This window comes from Gymnoscopelus microlampas, assembly GCF_963454915.1.
Source record: "Gymnoscopelus microlampas genome assembly, chromosome: 22".
NCBI lineage: Eukaryota > Metazoa > Chordata > Actinopteri > Myctophiformes > Myctophidae > Gymnoscopelus > Gymnoscopelus microlampas.
Genome location: NC_139959.1, coordinates 35,531,418 through 35,555,354, shown reverse-complemented (window position 1 = coordinate 35,555,354; position 23,937 = coordinate 35,531,418). Strand labels below are relative to the sequence as shown.

Here is a 23,937-nt window from a genome sequence, read left to right as displayed (position 1 = left end):
CCTCCTAATTCCTTCCGTTCAAGTCAACCCCGACCCCCTCCTCCACATATATCTATCCGTCTCCCTGTCTATCCATCCATCTACTGTACACCAGAATGATCCGTTCTCTCACTAGGCCTGACCTCCATTAGTCGCGTAGTCAAATAATCGATCGAGGGAGTCTGATTCAACTGCCAATCCCCCAGTATTTTTGTTAAAAAAGGTTAAAGTACTACAGTATAAGTACTATATTGTGATAGTAATCATTGCTACAGAGCGTTTGTTCGGTCACAGGGGTCTCTCCAGCTCTTTAGTAAACAGAATATAGTACATTTTCAGGTAGGTGACACAATTTAAGCCAATCAAGAGAGAGCACTGGAAATGCATTTTCTGTTTAATAAAGAGCTGGAGAGACATGGAGACTCCTTTTACTGAACACTCTATAGCAATGAGTATGATCAATATAGAGCTATTTAACACTTATTTTAACCTAAGTAAATCAGTTACCCTACCTTTAACTCATAGTTTGCCCAAAATAGGATATATATCATGATTTATTTGTAGAAACCAAGCAAGTGTGTGTGTGTGTGTGTGTGTGTGTGTGTGTGTGTGTGTGTGTGTGTGTGTGTGTGTGTGTGTGTGTGTGTGTGTGTGTGTGTGTGTGTGTGTGTGTGTGTGTGTGTGTGTGTGCGTCTCATGTGTTTGCAGTGATGGAAGCAGAAGTGTTGTGAGCTTGTAGATTGGCCATTTTCGGTGTGCAACTACACATAAATCACCCTTTAAGGGGTTGAAGGGGCTGAGGGATATCACGTCTACCTCCGCCATCAACACATGTTGGATTTATCCATTCTGATCCCTTAACCGTCCCCTCCGGACTAGTCTATTTTCCTTGCAGGCTTTCTTCACCCTAAACGCCCCCCCCCCCCCCCCCCCACTCCATCTCACGTCTGTCTTTCCTATCAAATGGTTGTGTATGAAATAAAGAGCACCATTCCACCTACACTTAAGACTCCCTCGGTCCTGTTTCACACTCCAGAGGTAGAGTTTCATATCAATCTCAACCTCTGTAATGCACACCCACTCACTCACTAAAACACACACAGACCCACCCACCCACTCACACACACACACACACACACACACACACACACATAAGAACACATATTCGCACACAGCCGTCCAAAGCCTTCTATAAAAAAAAACAGCAAGAAAGTAGCAAAACTTGGCACTCACTTAGACACAGACACATACGCGCGCGCAAGTAGGTGCACGCACACGCACACACACACACACACACACACACACACACACACACACACACACACACACACACACACACACAGTATTAGTACAGAGTACAGAGTATTGATTATATCTGCCTTTACACTCTTCTCTGTGTCCAAAGTGATACAGCATTTTGGGGATCACTGATCTTTCTCTAGAACACGCACACACACACACATAATGCGTGTGCACACACACAAGCATAATGTGTGTGCACGCACACACACAAACACCGATATTGAATCCAGGACTCAGCTGAGGATGAAGAAGAGGAGAGATGAGCTGAATAAGCCGGGCGGGCTCAGAGAGGCTGTGTAATCAAATAGCGATGTGCACCGCAATAACAGAGCATGCAAGGTGAGCACAAGCCTGGACACCCGACTACCACCACGCCATCACACTGGCAAGCAGGGATCGGACGAAAAACGTTATCGTTTATCGCGATGAAAAATACGCTCACTTATCGTGAAATTGTCCTCCGTCATACACTAGGATGAATTGGCTTTTGTTGAGCTGCAAATTCAGAACCACTTACACCCTCTATACTTGATAAAACGGACCTGTAAAGAACGCATTTGGGACGCTCTTCTTTCACTCATTATTGCACAAATCGATTCGCCAAAAATAGCCGATCTACAAGCTCACAACACGTTGCAACGTAACACGTTGTGAGCTTGTAGATCTGTTCTTTTTGGCGAACATTATCCCCAGAATAGGGATGCTGGAGATACAAGTGGTTAAACAAAAGTGCCATATTAAGTTTTAAGCACATTTTGATTATCGCAATAATATCGTTAATCGCAATAACGTTTGCCACAATAATCGTGACATGTCATTTTCATAACGTCCCATAGCTACTGGTAAGAGGGAATGGTTGACTGACCAGATGGTGCACAAGACTGAATAACTATAGAGTACAGAAGTCCTGACGTCACTCGTTCATCCCCTGGTTCGTAAAGTAATTTCTCTATGGAGAATAACATTGGGTCATCTTAGAATCGTCTCATATAAGAATTGTGGTCCAAAAATAAACAAACTGTCTCGGCGATATTGTCAGGGAGGAGGTTCTGTATCGTTTATGATAGTCAGTCACTTACATCTGATACAGTCTGTTTCTGGCGAAAATGTAAAAAACTAATTCGGCGGAAGTAACATTATCGTTTTCTCACCGTCAGTTGATGCTTCATATCCGTAAGAGTAAAACCGCCGGGATCATTTGTTTATTTTTGGAACACAGTTCTTATTTGACGCGATATTAAACACGTCTATGGGATTTCAGAACGGGGGTGGAAAACCGCGAACCAGGTAGGATGTGTAAATTACGTCAGACTTTGGTGCTCTATAGTCTGAACTGATTCTCTTTGCTAGAAATCATGATCTGTGGCAGAAAATAATGTAATTTCATTCCTTGCCTGCTGCTACATCTTGGCTATTCTCAACTAGCCTTTGGCCCTCTAAATATACAATGAAAAGGACATGTTTGAAAATGACTGAATCATATGATAATTAATGAATGGTGGAAATGAAATCATGATCAACAATAAAATGTGATTTATTATGCTGAGGCAATACCATAACTGTGCAGCCGTAATGTTGAACTATTCTGCTCCATAACTTTTAATGAAGTCATTAATTGCATGGGAAAATTATAAACTCCTGGAAATGCAAAGCTCAGGGGGGACGTGTGTGTGTGTGTGTGTGTGTGTGTGTGTGTGTGTGTGTGCGTGCATGCGCGTGCGTGCGTGCGTGCGTGCGTGCGTGCGTGCGTGCGTGCGTGCGTGCGTGCGTGCGTGCGTGCGTGCGTGCGTGCGTGTGTGTGTGCGTGAGACATGCATGTGAGAGAGGCGAGGAAAGGAGGGAAAACTAAGAGTGATGTAATATTCATGGGAATCACAGTCAGCATTACTGCCTTCTTAGCTAATGAAGCAAACTGCGGTCGCTCATAACTCAGAAGAAGTCATGAAAGAAAAGCCTTCGCCTTCTCCTGACTTCAGCCGTACTCATAACTCATGAGATTTGATTTGAAAAGAGTCGCACTTTGTCACCACTTCCTCCAGCTAAAGATTTCTGATGGAACGACAACAAAAACAGCCTGCAGGTGATTTCTGCACCGAGGTCACCTCAGAGATTATCCCATTAAGACCTGAGGCAATTCTTAAAAATGTTTTCCTAACAGTTTAAAAAAAAAATGTTTACGATTTTTTTCAAAAATAGCAGATAGCTAAAGAAATCTAAAGTGACACAGATGCGTCCCAGGTCTTAATGGGTTAAAAAAGGCGATTTTGTTTGTTATGTGAAACGGCTTCTGGAGATGTCATATTCATAATCTTAAAATAATCACCGAAAACAGCCAATCTACAAGCTCGAGAGCTTGTAGATTGGATATCTGCACAACATTCTTCCATAGAAGACATGCCGGCTTCTATGGCATTGGTTCTCAAAGTGGGGTCCGGGGACCCCCAGGGGCCCTTGGCGTGGGCACCAGGAAGGGGGTCCAAAGCTAAATAAGTTAATAATCATTTTAACCATGTTTAACCATTATTTTATACTTTGATCCCTTAATTACTGATCCCTACTGAGTTTTCATGAACTGTGTACTGTACATACTGCTAACAAAAACTGCTCAAAAGAATTAAGGGATCAAAGTGTTCCCTTAATTATTTTGAGCAGTGTCTATTTTTAAAGGCAACATTTGTGACTCAAATCTTTGCTTCTGGGGGGTCCCTGGAACAAAATATTTTGAGATGGGGGTCCGTGGCCAAATACATATCATTTTGGGGGTCGTTGACATGAAAAGGTTTGAGAACCACTGATCTATGGCAGGGGTCTTCAACGTTTTCAGGCCAAGGACCACCTAGCTAAGCAAGAGATGAGAGAGGGACCCCCTCTATATTGTATAAAATTGTGTTTCAGATTACTTTTTTTGGTTGTTTACTAGGTCTGCTCTTTTTTCCCCTCTACACCGATACCTCTTTGCCAAAAATAGCCGATCTACAAGCTCACAACGCCTCGCAGCGCCTCGCTACAAGCTCACAACGCCTCGCAGCGCGAGGCGTTGTGAGCTTGTAGAGCTGCTATTTTTGGCTAAAGTTCTCCTCAGAAAAGGGATGCTAGGGTTCAAGTGGGTAAGGAAAAAAAAAGTCATATCACACAAAGATTTGGCGGACCCCCTGTAGTAACTCTGAGGACCCCCTCGGGGTCCCGGACCCCCTGTTGAAGACCCCTGATCTATGGAATCCAAATGGCGACTGAGAACTTTAATGCGTGCATTCTGAATCCACACCAAAGCCTTGTCAGGCAAATCACGGCTGGATTGTACAGTAGGTTAAGCTTCAGGGGGAGGAATAGGTGTGAAAACACCCTAAAAACTGCTCCAACTAAAAAGAGATTAGAAAAGAGATTCAAAACAGTGGAGTGGTACAAAAATAGTTTTGGCCGAGACAGGCTGTTCTTCTTGAGATTAGGTGTAAGAGACACTCGTGTTTGTCTGTAAACCAGGGGAAGGGCGATACCACAAGAGAAAGTGTGAAAAGTGCTACTTCTGCTAAATGAATTAAACAAAGAAAAGACAGTTTGTTCTGTGTTCCGTCACAATAAATAGATCCTGAGAGTTCTTTAGAGAACACTGGGGGGGTGGGTGGACAGCTGTTCAACAGCCCTGTGTCTACGTGCGCTGGCCTGGGAGTACATCTGTACAGTTTGTGCATAACAGTGTGTTACAGTACAGTACATGCACTTTTCTTAACAGCCACTTAAAAAAACCTTTATACTTCGTTGACCGCAGTCCCCCAGGGCTCTGAACTTGTTCCCCTCTTTTTTTTTTTACCTCTACATCAAATCTCTTCACTGAAAGCAGCCGATCTACAAGCTCAATGTGCATTGTGTCGTGAGCTTGTAGATCTAGATTTTTCGCTGAATGTTTGCCTATTTTCACGGAAGGGTCGCCTATTATGACAAGCAAAGAATAGGGGTGCTAGGGTTCATGTGGTTAAATAATGCCAAAGACATGTATCTATATACTGTGTGTGTGTGTGTGTGTGTGTGTGTGTGTGTGTGTGTGTGTGTGTGTGTGTGTGTGTGTGTGTGTGTGTGTGTGTGTGTGTGTGTGTGTGTGTGTGTGTGTGCGTGCGTGCAAGTTGGTTGTGGCCTCTCCTAAAGGAGGGCCAAACAGTTAGCAAGGTACTGCTCAGTATCAGCTACTGTATAGGCAGCCATACAATTTGGAGTCGTTGTTTCCTTTATCCATGATTGATGTCCTCTGTGTCTGACCAGTATGTCAACTGTATTGTATGTAACAATGTTCTGCCGTCTATAGGCTCTTTGTAACTGTCTGTTTTCCTATTGTCTGACTGCACTGGCAGTGTTTATGTCCTTTGTACAAGGCGTTCTTGTACTTCTGTTTATGTGGACATGAATACATATTTCAAATGTGTATGTATATGCGATCTGTGCATACAGGCTTCCTGTGGGTCAGTGTGGTCTCTTCACTTACCTGTGTGTGTGTGTGTGTGTGTGTGTGTGTGTGTGTGTGTGTGTGTGTGTGTGTGTGTGTGTGTGTGTGTGTGTGTGTGTGTGTGTGTGTATGCTCTCCTCTCCACCTACCTGTGTGTGCGCTGCCTCTGGTGGTTGAGAGAGGCGGTGCGCCCGGGGCTCTGCTGCTGGTTGCCCCCCAGGCGGGCGGGGCTGGTCATGTAGTCGTTGGGCACCGTGGGGGGCTTCACCGGCTCCAGGGTCTTATAGGAGGCGTTACGCCTGATGAGGGCAAGAAAATCACAAGAAACAGATAAATATTCTTCATGTCCAAAACTGTTACTTTTAAAAGAAATGAAAAAAATGACCTGTGTTTTAATTGATCCAATATAATTATTATTATTCGGTCTCAAGCTCTTGTTAAAACTTTTCTTTGGTTCAAACTCACACACACACTTAGCCGATCTACAAGCTCCCAACTTGTAGTCTAGAGCGTTGGTTCTCAAAGTGTGGTCCGGGGACCCCCAGGGGTACTTGAGGGGGTTCCAGGGGGTCCCCAGCTAAATGATGGATAGGAACCAAATGGACCCTTATGGGTCTGTAACTCTGAAAGTGCACAAATGGACTCTCACTCTCAGAGTTAAATTAACATTGATTTTACAACATAAATTGTGGTCCCAGAGATAGAAATGCCATTAAATGGGGGTCCGTAGCCCTAATGCATGTCAAACTGGGGGTCCTTGAAATTAAAATGGTTGAGAATCACTGCTATAGGGCCATAAAAATCTTCTCTTATGGGGGTCCCTGGCTTATCTTTTCAAATGGGGGTCCGTGGGCTAATAAGTGTTCATTTGGGGGTCCTTGACATGAAAAAGTTTGAGAACCACTGGTCTAGAGGTACAAATGTAACCATTGGACTATAACTATTGGAAGTGTATGTACTGTAGTGGTGTCAACCATAATCGATTCATAGATTAATCGCGATGCAGACATGGACGATTATTTTTTAATCATATTGCTAATTGCACAGAGCAGCAGCCACATGTATATGTTGTTCAGTATATCTGACTGCTTGTATTGACTGATGAAAAAGTTGCCATGTTGTGCAGTAAGATAGAACAGTACAAGTACTAGTGTGATGCATCGCAGAATCAAATCAAATTATTACAAGGTTAAATCGTAATCGAATTGAATTGTGAGTGCAGTGCCAACGCACACCTCTAATGTACTGTACTGTAAGCGTGCATTGGAGTGTCACAAATCCTATCCAGTCTACCCAGCTGGATGTTGAGCTGCAGTATAGTGTTAAAACCCCACCCAGCATTAATGTCTGATTAGTGTCACAAACTGCTGCTGTGGCAGACACCGTAGGGCCTGTGGTGTCTTTCACATGTCTGCAGCTTCAAAAGACCTTCTCAAATCGTTTGGTTGTTTTTGATTTAACAGGGACATTGTTACACCTTCATGTAAGAAGACTGCTAAAAATACACATGGTGGGTCTATTTTTTACAAACCCCACAGCCACAGCGTCTAGTTTATCATGTACAGTATGCTACAGTATGAACACCTGTGCATCTGTCCCCTCAACGTACAACAAAGTATATGGGGTTTATGTGGTTAAAGGGATAGTTCACCCAAAAAAAAAAAAGTTTTTTTCTATGGATTAGTCACCCCATGGAGACTTGAATTCATGGACATTTTTTTTGTTTTTGTCTCATTCCTAAGACAATAATTTGATGACCAGCGGACCGGTAGGCAGCGGTTCTGGTAGGAGACACAAAGGAGTCTTTGTGTCCTACCGGTCATCAAATTACTGGCTTAGGAATGCGACAAAAAAAAAGAATATCTCCATGGGGTGACTACTCGATAGAAAAAAAGTCATTTTGGGGGTGAACTATGCCTTTAAGAAGAGCCAGAAAGTTTGGGGCGTAGACAGTTGATAATCAATGTATTTTAAAAAAATAAAATAAAAAAGATTTAATTAAATCATTTTGTTAAATTGTATTTGATTATGGGGATACACTGTATATGCATGCTTCACTCTCCACACTGAAGCTTCTGGAAGCAGTCTACCACAGTGCTTTGCGTTTTATTACTGGCGATGATTATCTCACCCATCACTGTATTTTATATGATAAAGTGGGTTGGCCATCTCTCGCAGTTCGTAGAGAGTAACATTGTATTTTATTTATTTATAAGGTCTTGTGTGGTAAACTTCCTTTATACCTAACCTCGCTTTTGGAAACAAAGGTTACTGGACATTCAACACGTTCACAAACACACATTAGATATACCAGTCCACGTAAGAGCAGTGAATAAGGAAAAACTGCATTCATATTCGTATTATTGCTACACACAAATGGAACAAACTTCAGGACTCTCTGAAAGTGCTGCGATTGGTCTCAATAGAGACATTCAAGGTGCTTATTGAGGACACACTGCATAGTGACTGTACCCGTTTCATGTAACACTGTTTATTTGCATCTGATTTATAAATCTCTGTGTTGTTATCCATGTCCTCACTGTATTGTCTGATTCACCGCCTTTTGCGATTATTTTAATGTTGTTTTATGCTGCTGCTTTTCTTTTTTGCTTTATTGTTAAATTAGTTGTGACATTGTAATGTGATTCAAATGTTTGTTATCAGGGCATCCTTGAAAAAGAGAGCTTGCTCTCAATGGGTTTCCCTGAATACATAAAGGAAAAAGAAAGTTACACCAACATTGTTCTTGTGAAACACTTCCTGTATTCCACCGGGGAACCCCGGTCTATATTGGTTTAGAATTCATCCAGAATCACTACTTTGTTCCATTTGGCCAAACGAAGAGCAGAATTGGAAGTGAAACTCAAGTATGAAAGTTGGGCACAGCTGAACATCTGTGCTCCGTCTATCTAAAGAAAACTTTGTTTCAAAATGAGGCGTATAGACACTCTGTCACCACACAAGGACATTCACACAACTTGGCCACAGCCTGCACTGAATAAATACTGCATTGTGATATGATGATATGTGAGGCTTTGTTCCACAAACTGCACACATAGTGACTTACTATCCATAGTTGAGGATTGGATAAGGAGGCCATGCCAGTTATCTGACACTATGTCTTGGTTTTTGTTTAGACACTGTATATTTCAGGACAACATAACATTCTGTGTATGGTGAATGAATGAATGAATGAATTATTTTCGTATCGGGACAATTACTTGACCCATCCCCACATGGGATTATCAATTAAAACACAAAAACTGTCAGTGTATTACCCAACCAGCAACTCATAATACAACCTGATTATTAGGCATGTAGCGATTTGTCAAACTGGGGACAATTTAAATCGATTTAATGAAAACTGTATCGCGATGCAAACAGCAGAGGGCGCGTTATACAGGATCTTTGAAAGAGAATTGATTTAAAAAAAAAGTTTTCAGTCATTTGCTACTGTATTGAAAAGAGGATAAGAGAAAACACAGTATTGTTAAAAAAATAATAATAAAAGAGAAGCAAATACTGGATTTGTGAGAAATAATTTTAAAAAAGATTTTTCCGTCATTTAAAAATTATAATAATCACAAAATAATCACAAAATAATTGTGTGTTTACCAAATCGTGAAAAATCATATCGTGAGCCTAGTATCGTGATTTGAATCGTATGGTGAGTTGAGTGAATCGATACATGCCTACTGATTATAAACAAACGAGTATACAGAGTAGTGTTGATTTTGACAGCAAAATTTTTATTTAGTTTTAGTCGACTAAATCTACAGTTGATTTAGTCAACTAAAATGTGTTTCGGCGGTGCCTTGATGGCGTCGTAATGGCTGATTTTACACTTGGTTGCATGCTGAAAATAGCACGTCGCAGGGGCGATGCGTTGTGAGCTTGTAGATCGGCTATTTTTGGAGCACAACACCCGAGCACAACCAAACATAAAATTAAAATCGTACTGTAGTCTAGTTTTTATTTGTTGACAAAATTGTCAATATATTTAGTCTTAGTTTTAGTCATCATAGCTTTGTTTTTATTTTGTTTTTATTTTGTTTTTATTCAGTTTTTGTCAGTGAAAAAAGGCAGTCGACCAACATTTTTCATCATAGTTTTAGTCAACGAAAACAACACTGATGCCTACTGATTATAAACAAACAAGTGTACATAATTAGATAGTAATTAGAGGAAGAGAGAGACTGCCCTATCCTCCCCCGAGTGCAAAAACATTGAAAACGTCTTACCCCAGGGTGCCGCCACGCCCAGACATGGGGGGGCTGGGAGGCTTCTGTGTGGGCGGGTTGGTCCGCGATAGCGTGCCTCCTCTGATGGCCTGGTTGTTCCCATGTTGCTGTAGTTTGGAGAAAAAAAAGACACACAAACTTTTACACAGATGTTCACCGAGAGAGAGACAGACAGTTTGTTATCACTACTACAATCTACGACAACAAGGGATGACATGTAATAGGGTTTCCCAGATATAGCAATGTCTTTAGTTCACCCCCAAAATGACTTTTCTGTTCTATGGATTAGTCACCCCATGGAGACTTAAATTCATGGATATTTTTTAGTTTTTGTCTCATTCCTAAGACAATAATTTGATGACCGGCAGTGGTTCCGGTAGGAGACACAAAGAGTCTCCTTTGTGTCTCCTACCGGAACCGCTGCCTACGAAAACCACAAAAAGTTAGAATATGGAGATAAGAGGTTTGCCATCTCCATAATGTAACATAATGATGTCACACTCTGTGATGACACCAAGTTCTGGCTTGTTGCGGTTTCCACTGACATGTACTGGACTGTAGCCAGTGAGTCAGGAGGCGTGTCAGTCACACCGGAGGAACAAAGGTGTGGGGCCACTCTGGATTAGAATAGACACCTCCCGTTTAATTTCAACCAGTGGTGGAATGTAACTAAGTACATTTACTTAAGTACTGTACTGGAGTATTTCCAATTTCCAATACTTTTACTTCTACTACACTGCATCTCAGAGACATATATTGTACTTTTTACTCCACTACAATTAGTTCGAAAACTTTAGTGACTAGTTACTTTATTATTACAAAACATACATTAACCACGTCAGCCCTATATACACCCTACAGTATATATACTTTGGCTATTTGAAAATAGCCGATCTACAAGCTCACAACGTGTGGCAGTGCGATCCGTTGTGAGCTTGTAGATCTGCTATTTTCAAAAGATTTTTAGTCATTTAAAAACTTGTGAAATGGGACATTCTGCATATTGAGTACTTTTACTTTTGGTCCTTTAAGTATATTTTGAATGAACAGAGATATATTTCTATATTGCAGTATTGATACTTTTACTTAAGTAAAACATTTTGCTTTTTTTCCACCACTGATTTCAACATGGCCTCTTTCAAAACACACAACGATGATCCCTCTTGCGTTGCGTCTTAGCAACTCAAACAGGGCAAAGTGTAGTGACGAAAGACAAGGAGGAGCACTTTAACGTTTGCATTTTTAATAAACGTGTGCCACACTGCATTAAACCTAGAGTAACAGATCCAACATAAATCACATTTATGATTAAAAGGACATTACATGTATAGTTAATCTGGGAAACCCATGAGAACGGAAGATAGGACGACAACACGAATAAGGACATCATGTACATGAAGGTGTATGTAGCCAGGACTGGATTGGTACATTAATACGAGGGGGGAGGGTGGGGGATACATGGGAAGACATGACAACTATGCTGGATTCTTGGTCTAGGTAGACTATGAATGTGTTAATAGGAATTGTAAAGGACTGTTGGATGAAGGGGGGGGGGGGGTTTGGGGGTCCATCAATAACAGACACTATTGTGGTCATGTGACAAACCGGACTTACCTTGGCTTTTAGCCACTTAGCATGGGCGAAGGGAAAAAAGACAAAATAAACAGGAAAGAGAGACAGAGAAAACGTTACGACTGTGTCACAATGGATAAGGCAAGCAGACTCGTATAATATTTACACTGAGCAAACATTTAGCAAGAACCCTGAACAGGTCAATGAGTTATGAGTCAAACTACCAAAAAGAGTTCCTGATTTTTTTTTTGTGTTCTGTTCTAAACCACGGCCACTGTAACATAGTCACATGATCAGGAGTAATCCGTCAGCCTCAGCAATTTTTTTGCACAAAGCAGCAGAACAGGTTTTTCAAAGTCTGGGCTGAGATTTGATTCTTTGCCATCTGACCTTGAATAGCACCATGAAGAAAAGAAGAAGGTGTTAGTTATTGCCTCACAAATATGCAACTTGGAATGTGACTTCTGGTTTGAGCCAGTGTTGATTTCGTCTATGACTAAAACTATGACGAAAAAATGTTTGTCGACTACCTTTTTCCACTGACGAAAACGAAATAAAATGTAAGCTATGATGACTTAGGGTGCGTTCGGAAATACAGCACTGAGCGCAGTGGCCAATACAAACTAATAGGCGAGTGCGCTCCGGTGCGCAATTTTCGAACACACCCTAAAAATAAATATATTGACAATTTCGACAACAAATAAAAACTAGACTAAAATGTTATAGTGAGGGACTAGTGGAGAAGATATCCAGTAGAACTACAAGTCATTTTATGTTTGGTTGTGCTCTGAAAATAGCCGATCTACAAGCTCACAACGCGTTGCAGCACTACGCGTTGTGAGCTTGAAGATCGGCTATTTTCAGCATGCAACCAAGTGTAAAATCAGCCATTACGACGCCATCAAGGCACCGCCAAAATACATTTCAGTCGACTAAATCAACTGTAGATTTAGTCGACAAAAACTAGACTAACAGTAAAACATATCAGATGACTAAAATATGGAATTTAATTCAAAAGACTATGACAAACAGAATCAAAATTTGCAGTCAAAATCAACACTAGTTTGAGCTCCAATGTATTTAATTGTATAGTCTTGTCATTAGGCAGCATATCATCTCTGTGGAGAACATGGAGATAAGGGGAGATTCTGCCCGAAAGCATCGCTATACAATAACAGAGTGCTGTAGTACATGACATGACTGAGCTAGAGCTGGTCTCTAAACCAGTCAAGCGGTGCTGCTTCAGCAGTGAGATCTCCATATCATGGGACTTGCTCTTGCAGTTTAGTTCAGAGTCAAGTGCCTCATCTATAATGCAAGGCTCCCTGCTGGGCCTGACAGAAAGCACCGTATTGTAGTGTCGCTATAGTATAGAGACCACAGGAGAGAGAGAGAGAGAGAGAGAGAGAGAGAGAGAGAGAGAGCTATACTATAGACCACAGGGGAGAGAGAGAGTGCAAGAATACGACCAAAATAGAGCTATTCAGCTCGGTGAAGGACCTCTGCGTCTTTAGAAATAGACAATGAAGCGGGTTTCGGTGCAGCTTTGAATGCAATCGTTTCCTGTTCAAAATTAAGTCATGGTGCCATTATTAAACATCAAAGGAAAAATGTATTATTATTTTATATAATAAGAGTATTGTGTCAACTATGTCTAAAAGGGACACACACACACACACACACACACACACACACACACACACACACACACACACACACACACACACACACACACACACACACACACACACACACACACACACACACACAGTGCTGTGACTTTATGTATTCCATTTCACAACTCCTATTCAGCTGCATCTTTCCAGTTTTTGCTGTTCTGTGTTTTTTACTGTTTTACTGATATGGTTTTCACTAGCACCTACATATTAGCTACACATTCATCAACTCTCTTATCCAGATCTCATACGTTGTTGCATATTCTAACTTCCAGTTAAGGAAAATATTATTTGTTTTTGCTACAAACATACCCAGAGAAATAGCTTGAGATTCAAACGTAGAACACTTGTAACACCGAGAATATCAACCAGAGGACTGGGTTCCCAGTTCTTCTTCTTAACCCATTAAGACCTGAGGCGATTCTTAAAAATGTTTTCTAAATCCTAACAGTTTTTTGAAAAATAGCACCGAGTGCCGCGCTATGAGCTTGTATATCTGCTATTTTTGAATAGCCAAAGAAATCTAAAGTGACACAGATGCGTCTCAGGTTAAATGCTTGGGAAAAACAGATGTTTATTTGACAAGGACAATACAAAAAAAACAATGTATCAAGTTATAAAAACATGGAAAAAAATGTGTGTGATTTCTGGCCGAGGCTAATTTGCGACACCTGTCCCTGGACAGAGGTCCGATTTTTTATTTATTTAAACATCATTACTTTATTTCTGTGTTTCAGTCTTTCTGCGCAGTGCACATAAAAATACAACTAATCTATCCGAGAGGCCAAACATTTCCAGAAGGTCTAAAGTAATCAACGACGACGCATTCCAACAAAAAAAGCATTCATACTAAAAACAAGAAATAAATCCCTAAAACAAATAAATTACCAAACTAACCAGACTGAGACAGACACCGCCCGCCGCATATTCTTCCGTTTCATTTAGAAAAAGCATGACAGTGGCTGATGTGTGTGCCAACAATGTCATGAATAATGTGATTATAGATTCAATACCAGGCCGCGAGCCAGAGGAGATTTATTCAGAGATGGAGACGATGGAGAGAGAGAGAGAGAGAGAGAGAGGAGCTGAGCTCAGAGCCCAGGAGGAGATAGTCATCAGATAACACCATGTCACCGGTGTTGCCATGTCTGCTTATTATAAGCGACTTTGGGGATTGTTTTTTCGGTAAAGCAGTGTTGATTTCGTCGACTAAAACTGTGACAAAAATGTTCGTCGACTACCTTTTTTTCACTGACGAAAACAAAATAAAAACAGAATAAAAACTAAGCTATGATGACTAATGTCTAAATAGATTGACAATTTTGTCAACAAATAAAAACTAGACTAAATTGTGGAGAAGAGATCCACTAGAACTAAAAGACGAGTCATTTTATGTGTGGTTGCGCTCGGGTGCTGCGCTCTGAAAATAACAGATATACAAGGTCACAACGTGAGCTTGTAGATCTGCTATTTTCAGCATGTAACCATGTGTAAAATCAGCCATTACGACGGCATCAAGGCCCGCCAAAATATATTTTAGTCGACTATATCAACTGTACTAAAAGACGAAAACTAAAAGCTTGGAGATCTGCTATTTTCAAGTAGCCGATGTACTGTATACAGGTTTTGTATGCAGGTGCTCATGTGGCCTATAATAGTTGTGTCTTTTGGGCTTGTTTTCCATAGACCCGGTATCTTGTTTCTAAAAATCTGGCAACGCTGCATGTCACCCATTTTCATCTACACAGCCCGAAGGAACCAGAGAACGGCACATTATAAAAGTCTTCCACTGAACGCCAACAAATGCTTCAGCTAGCAGCCTCTTTAATCCTTTATTTTTAACCCGCGCGGAATTAAATAAATAAATACATAAATAAATGAATGTATTTTTAGAATGCTGTTGTTGTTCTTCAAACAAACTATGTTGGTTGGGGTGCAAATTATGCGATGTACAGATTTGTCTCGTCAGGCCTGTTTGGATTTGTATGCTCTGTAAGTAAGTAGGTCGGGGAGGCTTATTGTCGATATCAGCCTTATTGTCGGTATCAGCCAGAGTACGGGAGTCTATCCCCGTTTCGCAGTGCGCTAGACCCCCTGGGAGATGTATTGCTGAGGTGGAACGTTGTGCTCCACCTCAGCAGGTAGTAAGTAACTACCATCAGCTCCCAGTACTTATACCGCACGACTTGCCACACCCAAGCCGTGCGACTCATTCGCTGAGTTGGCGGTCACCGGGATCAAACCCATGACCTGATAATGGGTCAAGAGGCGAGTGCTCTACCGCAGGGGTCCTCAACAGGGGGTCCGGGACCCCTAGGCGGTCCTCAGCGTTACTACAGTCTTTGTGTGATATGATTGTTTTTTTTTACATTAACCACTTGAACCCTAGCATCCCTTTTCTGAGGAGAACTTTAGCCAAAAATAGCAGATCTACAAGCTCACAATGCCTCACACTGCGAGGCATTGTGAGCTTGTAGATCGGCTATTTTTGGCAAAGAGGTTTGGTGTAGAGGGAAAAAAAGTACAAAAATCTGAAACAAAATACAATATAGAGGGGGTCCCTGCTTCATCTCTCGCTCAGCTAGGAGGTCCTTGGCCTGAAAAACATTGAAGACCCCTGCTCTACCGACTTAGCTACACAGACATGCTTCTGTAATTCATGCTTTTTTTGTATTCTAAATGTGATGTTTTGTGTGTTATTATTTTCAAGCTGTAGCAGCACTTTGGTCGTCCTTGGTTGTTTTTAAATATGCTTTATTATAGATATAATTGACTTGACTGAACTTGTGGGCTGGCCACCTGTTTGTAATTTATCACAAAAATCTGTCAATAGAGAAAGATAGCAAATGCTATTTTACATCAACGACGACGAATAAATGGAAGAAGGGGGGATTAGAGTAAAGTAAGCCTAATTCCTTTTTTGGAACCGACGCAGCAAGAAGCAATGCCAAGACAAATTGGCAATGTTGCAAAAATCACTTTAAAAAAAACAACAGTACATCTTTTGGCCCGGCCTTGCAGTCCTCAATGCGGCTCCCTGACTAGAGCATTGATTCTGGTTCAGTGAGCAAAGCATGGCTGTACAGCAGTGGTGTAAAGTAACTAAGTACATTTACTAAAGTACTGTACTTAAGTACGATTTTGAGGTGGGTTTACTTTACTGGAGCATTTTTTTTGTACTTTTACTTCTACTCCACTACATCTCAGAGGCAAATATTGTACTTTTACTCCACTGCAATTCTTTGAAAACTTTAGTTACTAGTTACTTTGTAGATTTTGATCACAAAACATACATTAACCACTTCAGCCCTATATACATTTCAGCCATTTGAAAATAGCCGATCTACAAGCTCACAATGCGATCTGCTATTTTCAAAAGATTTTTAAACATTTTATACATTTGAAAACTTGTGAAATGGGGATATTCTGCATAATGACTGAGTACTTTCTACTTTTGGTACTTTAAGTACATTTTGATGCCAATATCTTTGTACTCTTACTCAAGTAAATTTTGAATTCCGGACTTTTACTTGTAAACAGAGTATTTCTACAATGCAGTATTGATACTTTTACTTTAAGTAAGAAATGTAAGTACTTTTTCCCACCACTGCAGTACTGTATATATTCTATACAGCCCCAGGCTGCTGACAGCACTCATAAGAGGCTGCTCTATGAATTAATATGGAATATTGATTGTTTAATATTGATCACCGTAGGGGTTGCGACACATTCTGTGGAAGAGAGAAAGTGAGTGATGGACTGTGTGTGTGTGTGTGTGTGTGTGTGTGTGTGTGTGTGTGTGTGTGTGTGTGTGTGTGTGTGTGTGTAGGAGGTATGGAATGAGGGAGAGAGGGATCTATATTCAGCATTGTACAGTATCTGTTCTCATAAATGTCTCATTTATTATTATTACAATATTGGCAGCTCCAAATCCACTTGGGACTCGCACAAAGAAATGTATTCATAAAGCAGATGCTTCTCTAATCCATTTCTAAACAACAGATAAAAATACGATGCCTTCATTTAACCCTTCATTTAAGACCTGGAACGCATTTGTGTCACTTTTTGATTTGAGCTAAAAAAGCATTATTTTACACTTTGGATATTCAAAAATAGCAGATCTATAAGCTCATCTGCTATTTTTTTTAAATCGTGAAAATGTGTGCAAATCTTTGAATATATATTGTTTTAAAGCGAACATTTTTAACTCTATTCTTTGCTTCTGTGGGGTCCCTGGAACAACATATTTTGAGATGGGGGTCGGCGGCCAAATGCATATAATTCTGGGGGTCCTTGTCATGAAAAAGTTTGAGCTCCACTGATATAGAAACATACGTTTTTTTCAGAATACTGTTGGGATTTAGAAGACATTTGTAGAATCGGCTTCAGGTCTTAATGGGTTAATGCATTTACATGAGGGAATCCGCAGTCATGTCAGCGGTAACCTATTTACAACGGGCCATGTTTACTCTACTGAGAGTGAATCTATACCGCACAACAACCTTTCAACTCAATGCCATTATCTATGTGGGTCAGACAGACTACATGAAAATGATGTAACGTATTTGCTCTTACTGTATGCTTTTTATCAATAATTTATCTTAGAAAATTGCAGAAACATCTGAGCAACACTTGGCAGTGTAATCATCATCCATAGAAACTATATTTGGGGGAAAACTAATATTTAGTCAGATTGAGTCATTTGAAGTAAAACCCATATAGCTCATATTACCTCATAATATGAGCTATATGGGTTTTACTTCAAATTACAACTTGTTTTACTACTGTAGTGTATATTAGGTTATATACAGCACTCAACATATATTTACACCTGTAATATATGTGAACACATATGTGTCCAATTAATTATAATATGCTTCTAGGGATGCAAATTATCGATTCATTCATTAATTGATAGTTAGTTTATAACCTTATCGATTGATTAATTGATAAGCGGGGACAAAAAGTTTTTTTTTTGTCCAAAACCGAAAACGAGTGGCCTTGATGTAAATAACATTAACGAGTGTCAACGAGCATCAGCTGGACACACACACACACACACCTGCCCTCTGCAGTGCTCTAAATTGTCTGGAGTCTCTAATTTCTCTCCAAAAGCCCTTGAATAACGTGGAATATGATTAAGGATTACTGTGATTATGGTAAGCTCACATTTGATATAACACACACCATACCTGTAACTTTCACTAGCCCCCAAAAAATCGCAATAAAAAAAAAACTATTTTTTTCAATTAATTGAAAATCAATACATTTAATCGAGTAAATTCTTAACGGCAATTAATCGCTTATAGATTAATTGTTAACCCTATATGTTTCACTTTACGTTAGCGAACACACAAATAACACACAATATTCACAGTCACATCACAGGTATTTTTGAGCAAAACGCAAAGGAAAATAAAAGCCTTGAGATCGAGGCTACATCACAGGCTGATCCATTCTAATGTGTGACACAGCAGCACATTAGCTTTGATCCCAGCCTCATCAATGACTCTCATCCCACTAGACATCATGGTGGTGGAGATCCAAATGCAATCTGTCTGACAGACAGCAGTGATAGATTGATTGTCTGATTGATGAGGCTAGCGGAAGAGCCCTGGGGGGGGGGGGGGATGTGCCGATAGAAATCGCCAAAATACCTCCCGGCTGACTGTCTGTCAGTCAGGCTGTGATGTCATTAGCGGCAATGTCGCCTTGACGACCTCTGACCCCTAGAGCGAACGCCAAATGGCAGGAGAGGAAACGTTGTATTGTTGTATATTTATGTAAGTTTATCCATTCTAGGGGTGCACAGCAACAGTTAATCGAGCTAATGGATTAATATTAATATCCATAATATTAAGAACGAGAACACCATTCAAAACCAAATGGAACATAGCGGCCGCTTCCATTGAAGTTCAATGGAGAAGTGGCGCCATGTTGTATTCGGTTCCTAAGATTATTAAGAAAATAATCAATTCATAATCTATTCCTACTTTTAGGCAAAAATTTTGAAAGATTTTCAAAAACTTTTAAATAGTGAAAATAGCTGATCTACAACCTAACCGTTTTGTGACACATCGAGCTTGTAGTTCTGATATTTTCAATATTATTATATTATATATATATTATTTGATTAAACAAATAAGTCGCTAGTAATAATCGATAGTTGCATCCCTAATCCATTCCTGTTTTGTTGTTCAAAAGGCCCAAACAAAAAATCTGTTTTGTTGGGCCAAAGGTCCATTTTCTTCTCAGGCCTCTAATGGTCTCTGGATTAAACAATAAATCCAATTGGAATCAGTCCCTTTAACCTAGCGGTGCGGGATGTCTGAGAGCATCGCATCCAACACCGATGAGAAACGTGAGAAAGTGATTACGAGGCTCAGGCCCTCACTGGTCTAAAGTGCTTTTTACAAAATGTCTCGTAAATTAATCACTGCTCTCACCCGCTTTCACAGCGTTCCAAGAATAGAAAGGGTTTTTGAAAAGCCAACATGATGTAATCGGTTCCTCTCGGGACGTTCCAACTCCCCCCCCCCCCCCACACACACACACACACACACACACACACACACACACACACAGGCTAACAGAGATGCATAGTACAGAAGATAAAAGATACACAGGAGGGAGAGACAGAGATGGAAAGATAGAGAATTAAACAAAAAGGCAAAAAGACGGAAAAAGGACGGAGAAAAAGGCAAAGAGCGAGAGAGAGAGCGAGAGAGAGAGAGAAATTGGAAATCGTGGCTGTCGGGTAGAAACCTATTGAATCTTTTTATGTTTCATCATAAATTAATGCTAATGGTCATCCACTAACCACTACAATGCAACGTGTTATGAGCTTGTAGATCGGCTATTTTCACTATTACTGAAGAAGAAAAAAAAAGATAGATGATGAAGACCAGTTTGCTTGAAACATATTGGCTTTTAAATGTAGTAATAGCCATAAAGTATATTGATTTTACGCCCTCTCCTCTGTTCATTTTCAGTAATGGTTCCCGTTGACCATAGAAGTACCGTTTCTTTTCATTGAGCACCTGGTTGATCTTTCTTCCTCTCTAGAAATAAATGAGTATTTGTCTATCACACCATTCAAAGTAATAGGGCGACAGAAAATAACATGGCAACCGCATGGAGAAGTGGTGCCCTGATATATCGGTTCCTCAAGCTGTATCGGGACGGCAGGTTGAAAGTGGTTAAGTCTTTCTGTGGGTTTTATAAATATTTAACCATTAACCAGACTACATAATAACTACACTGCATCCATTTCCTGAAAATGCAAGGTCTCTGCCTGACAGCAACGATATTGACATGGTGGTAGTGTTGATTTTGACAGCACATTTTGATTTAGTTTCAGTCATAGTCTTTTGAGTAAAATTCCATTTAGTTTTAGTCATATTTTTGTCATCTGAAATGTTTTACTGTTAGTCTAGTTTTAGTCGACTAAATATCATAAGATGATTTAGATTTAGTCGACTAAAATGTATTTTGGCGGTGCCTTGATGGCGTCGCAATGCCAATGATTTTACACTTGGTTGCATGCTGAAAATAGCCGATCTACAAGCTCACAACGCGTCGCAGCGCGACGCGTTGTGAGCTTGTAGATCTGCTATTTTCAGAGCGCAACACCTGAGTGCAACCAAACATACATGTCTTTTAGGTTTTTTTTTTATCTCTTCTCCACTAGTCCCTCACTAAGATTTTACTCTATTTTTTATTTGTTGACGAAATTGTCAGTATATTTAGTCTTAGTTTCAGTCATCATAGCTTAGCTTTGATTTAGTTTTTATTTAGTTTTCGTCAGTGAAAAAAGGTAGTCGACGAACATTTTTTTGTCATAGTTTTAAAAAGTCGACGAAGTCAACACTGCCTGGTGGCCATGTTGAATTGGTCAATACTCCTCCTGACGAGGAGGAGCAGAGGGGGAGAGTGAGAGAAATCAAAGACATCATGCCACCAAAGCATTAAAGGGATGTTTGTAAAGTCAGGAGGACATTGGCCCAAACAGCCATCCTGAATCAGGAGAACTCAGCTTACAGAGACCAGCAGGAAGCAAGGGCACAGGTTGTAAATAAAGTGTAGCAAGCTAGCGAACAAAGGAACAGCTGCTAGGAAGACTCACTAAATAAAACCTACAGGAAATGAACAGTGAGTTAAAAGAAGAGAAAATGCATTCTAAAAGTTACTGTTTCACCATTATCCACCTTCATGTACAATTATGTATCATTATCCCCCCTTTCCATATCATAGCCGTCATGATTCTTCCCACGTTTCTCATTAAAAGGTATTAGGGTGCAGTCACACCAAACTTAGATTCTGCCTATACGGTGGATTCTGCCAATGCTTTTCAATGGGGACGGATTTGTTGCCATTCGCGGATTTCCGCAAAAAAAAAACGCTCCGTTCCCATTGAAAAGCATTGGCAGAATCCGCCTGCATGGGCAGAATCAAAGTTCGGTGTGACTACTGCACCCTTAACATATTCTTTTTAAGCCATTCAGTTCTTCATTCACACATAGTCCGGGAGCCAGGCCCAGCCCTCAGGATGTTCTCTGCTAAAAGACATTCACTATTATTTCCTGTTAGCATATACCTTGGGCCATCACAAGTTCATACTGAACAGCCCCAACTCAGGCCGTTTGGTCTCAGGGGCCTCAAAACCCATTTGTTGGTACATGTCTCTGGCAAAATGATGTAAATGTAAATAACAATTCTCTAAATTACATAAATTGTCACACATGTATGACATTTGGCATGGACTATCCTGACACATTAGGGGTAAGTATCAAAATAGGATTATGGTGCTTGTTACCATTGTACTTTAAAATATCACCCACAACATCCCCAGAAACACAAGATAATTGCTGTCAGCTTGACAAATCAAATATGATATCTCATCAAATATGATTAATTTCCAGCACTTTATGGTGAATATAACTACCTCTCTTGTATATAGACAACTTCCCACATCCATAAGCTTCAATTTGAGCCCAAGATGACCTTTCTATCTTGAATATGACTGTTTCTATAGCCAAAATACTGCACTGTAACTGTTTAAGATTTCAATATTTTCCGCCTCCTGAATGAACATCAATAAAATCCTGAATGTTGATTTACCTCTACTCCGAGCGTAAAAATAGAACAGTAATTTCTGTGTAGGCTAAACCGGGGTCTTCAGTGTTTTTCAGGCTAAGGACCTCTTAGCTGAGAGAGAGGTGAAACAGGGGACCCCACTACATATTGTGCTGCAGATTAAACTCTTTCATAGATAGCTTCATAGGCTTGTTTGACAGCACTGTTATGAGTGTTTACCATCATTTAACCACTTAAACCCTCAATACACCAAACCGCTTCTCTGAAAATAGCCGATCTACAAGCTCACAACGCGTCTACAAGAACTTGTAGATCTGCTATTATCAGCGAATGTTCCAACCAGAATAGGGATGCTAGGGCTCAAGTGGTTCATGTAAAATAATTAAAAACATCACACAAAGATTTGACGGACCCTCTGTAGTAACCCCCTGTTGAACTATAAAACAAGAGTGGGTCGTGTCGCTCACCTTGACCCCGTGGCCCACGTCGTCCAGCACGGTGTAGTCGATGGGCTTGCGGATGTAGCGGACCGGCCGCTCCATGTTGGCCGGCGCTATGATCTTGTGGGTCCTCGCCGTGTTCTTATTGGTGGTCAGGATGCCGATCTCCCTCCTGGCCACCTTCTCTTTATGGATGTCCACCGTCTGGAGGGGAGGAGACAAAGAAACACTATGATTAATGTCATCATAATATTAACCCATTTTAATACCCAAGACCTGAAGCCATTTCTACAAATGTCTTCTAAATCCCAACAGTATTCTGAAAAAAACGTATGTTGCTATATCAGTGGTGCTCAAACTTTTTCATCTCAAGGACCCACAAAATGATATTAATTTGGCCGCGGACCCCCCATCTCAAAATATTTTGTTCCAGGGACCCCCCAGAAGCAAAGATTTGAGTTAAAAATGTTCGCTTTAAAATAATATAAATATATTAATTGCATACATTTCCTTGATTTTTCAAAAATAGCAGATCTACAAGCTCATACTATGAGCTTGTATATCTGCTATTTTTGAATAGCCAAATAAATCTAAAGTGACACAGATGCGTTCCAGGTCTCAATGGGTTAAGAGGTGCACACACATCTAAACATTTTGACGGGTGCTGGATCAAACTAGATAAACTGTGAATAAAGGGAGAAGGTCCGCATGCACACCGCCTTGATGCCCCAAACATAATTTAATAAATAGAGCGGTCAATAAATAACAACGTTTCGGCCTATGTGGCCTTCGTCAGGTACGAAACGTTGTTATTCATTGACCGCTCTTTTTATTAAATTATGCTGGAATGGGAGCATCGAGTGCGCAGACCTTCTCCTTTTGTTCACAAACCAGATATAACATGATGACTGAGGCATGTAACATGAAACATGTACTGTACTGTATGCAAGGATGAGTAAGTTTTAAATGAACAGTCTCAGACAATTTAGATTCAGATTCAAGATCTTGAATCTACATTGACTGTGTAGGTTCGTGGTAGATGTATATCCTCAAAAGAACATTAAGATGTTTACAATGATGGATGCACCTGAATCCCCAAAAATACTCAATGAACAGAAGGACATTTCTAACGCTTTTCATTTCAAACTATTCCTTCTGCAGCCCCACGACCAGATGGGGATAAATGATTATTTCAC

General features: G+C 40.4%; 1 protein-coding gene and 1 long non-coding RNA gene across 10 annotated transcripts in view; both read right to left on the bottom strand.

The window, feature by feature from the left end:
* LOC311038482 overlaps positions 1 to 23,937 on the bottom strand; it is a 389,296-nt gene that overhangs the window by 22,002 nt on the left and 343,357 nt on the right. The window lies entirely within an intron of this gene.
* Positions 1 to 23,937, bottom strand: part of abi1a (abl-interactor 1a) — a 100,128-nt gene that overhangs the window by 19,959 nt on the left and 56,232 nt on the right. For all 9 annotated transcript variants that reach the window (XM_084048022.1, XM_084048024.1, XM_084048026.1 and 6 more), the window contains exons 3-5: positions 22,769 to 22,945; positions 9,958 to 10,064; positions 5,866 to 6,015 (exon numbers count right to left, since the gene is read on the bottom strand). In XM_084048022.1, the coding sequence (XP_083904148.1) occupies positions 5,866 to 6,015; positions 9,958 to 10,064; positions 22,769 to 22,945 (434 nt within the window). The remainder of the gene's footprint in view (positions 1 to 5,865; positions 6,016 to 9,957; positions 10,065 to 22,768; positions 22,946 to 23,937) is intronic.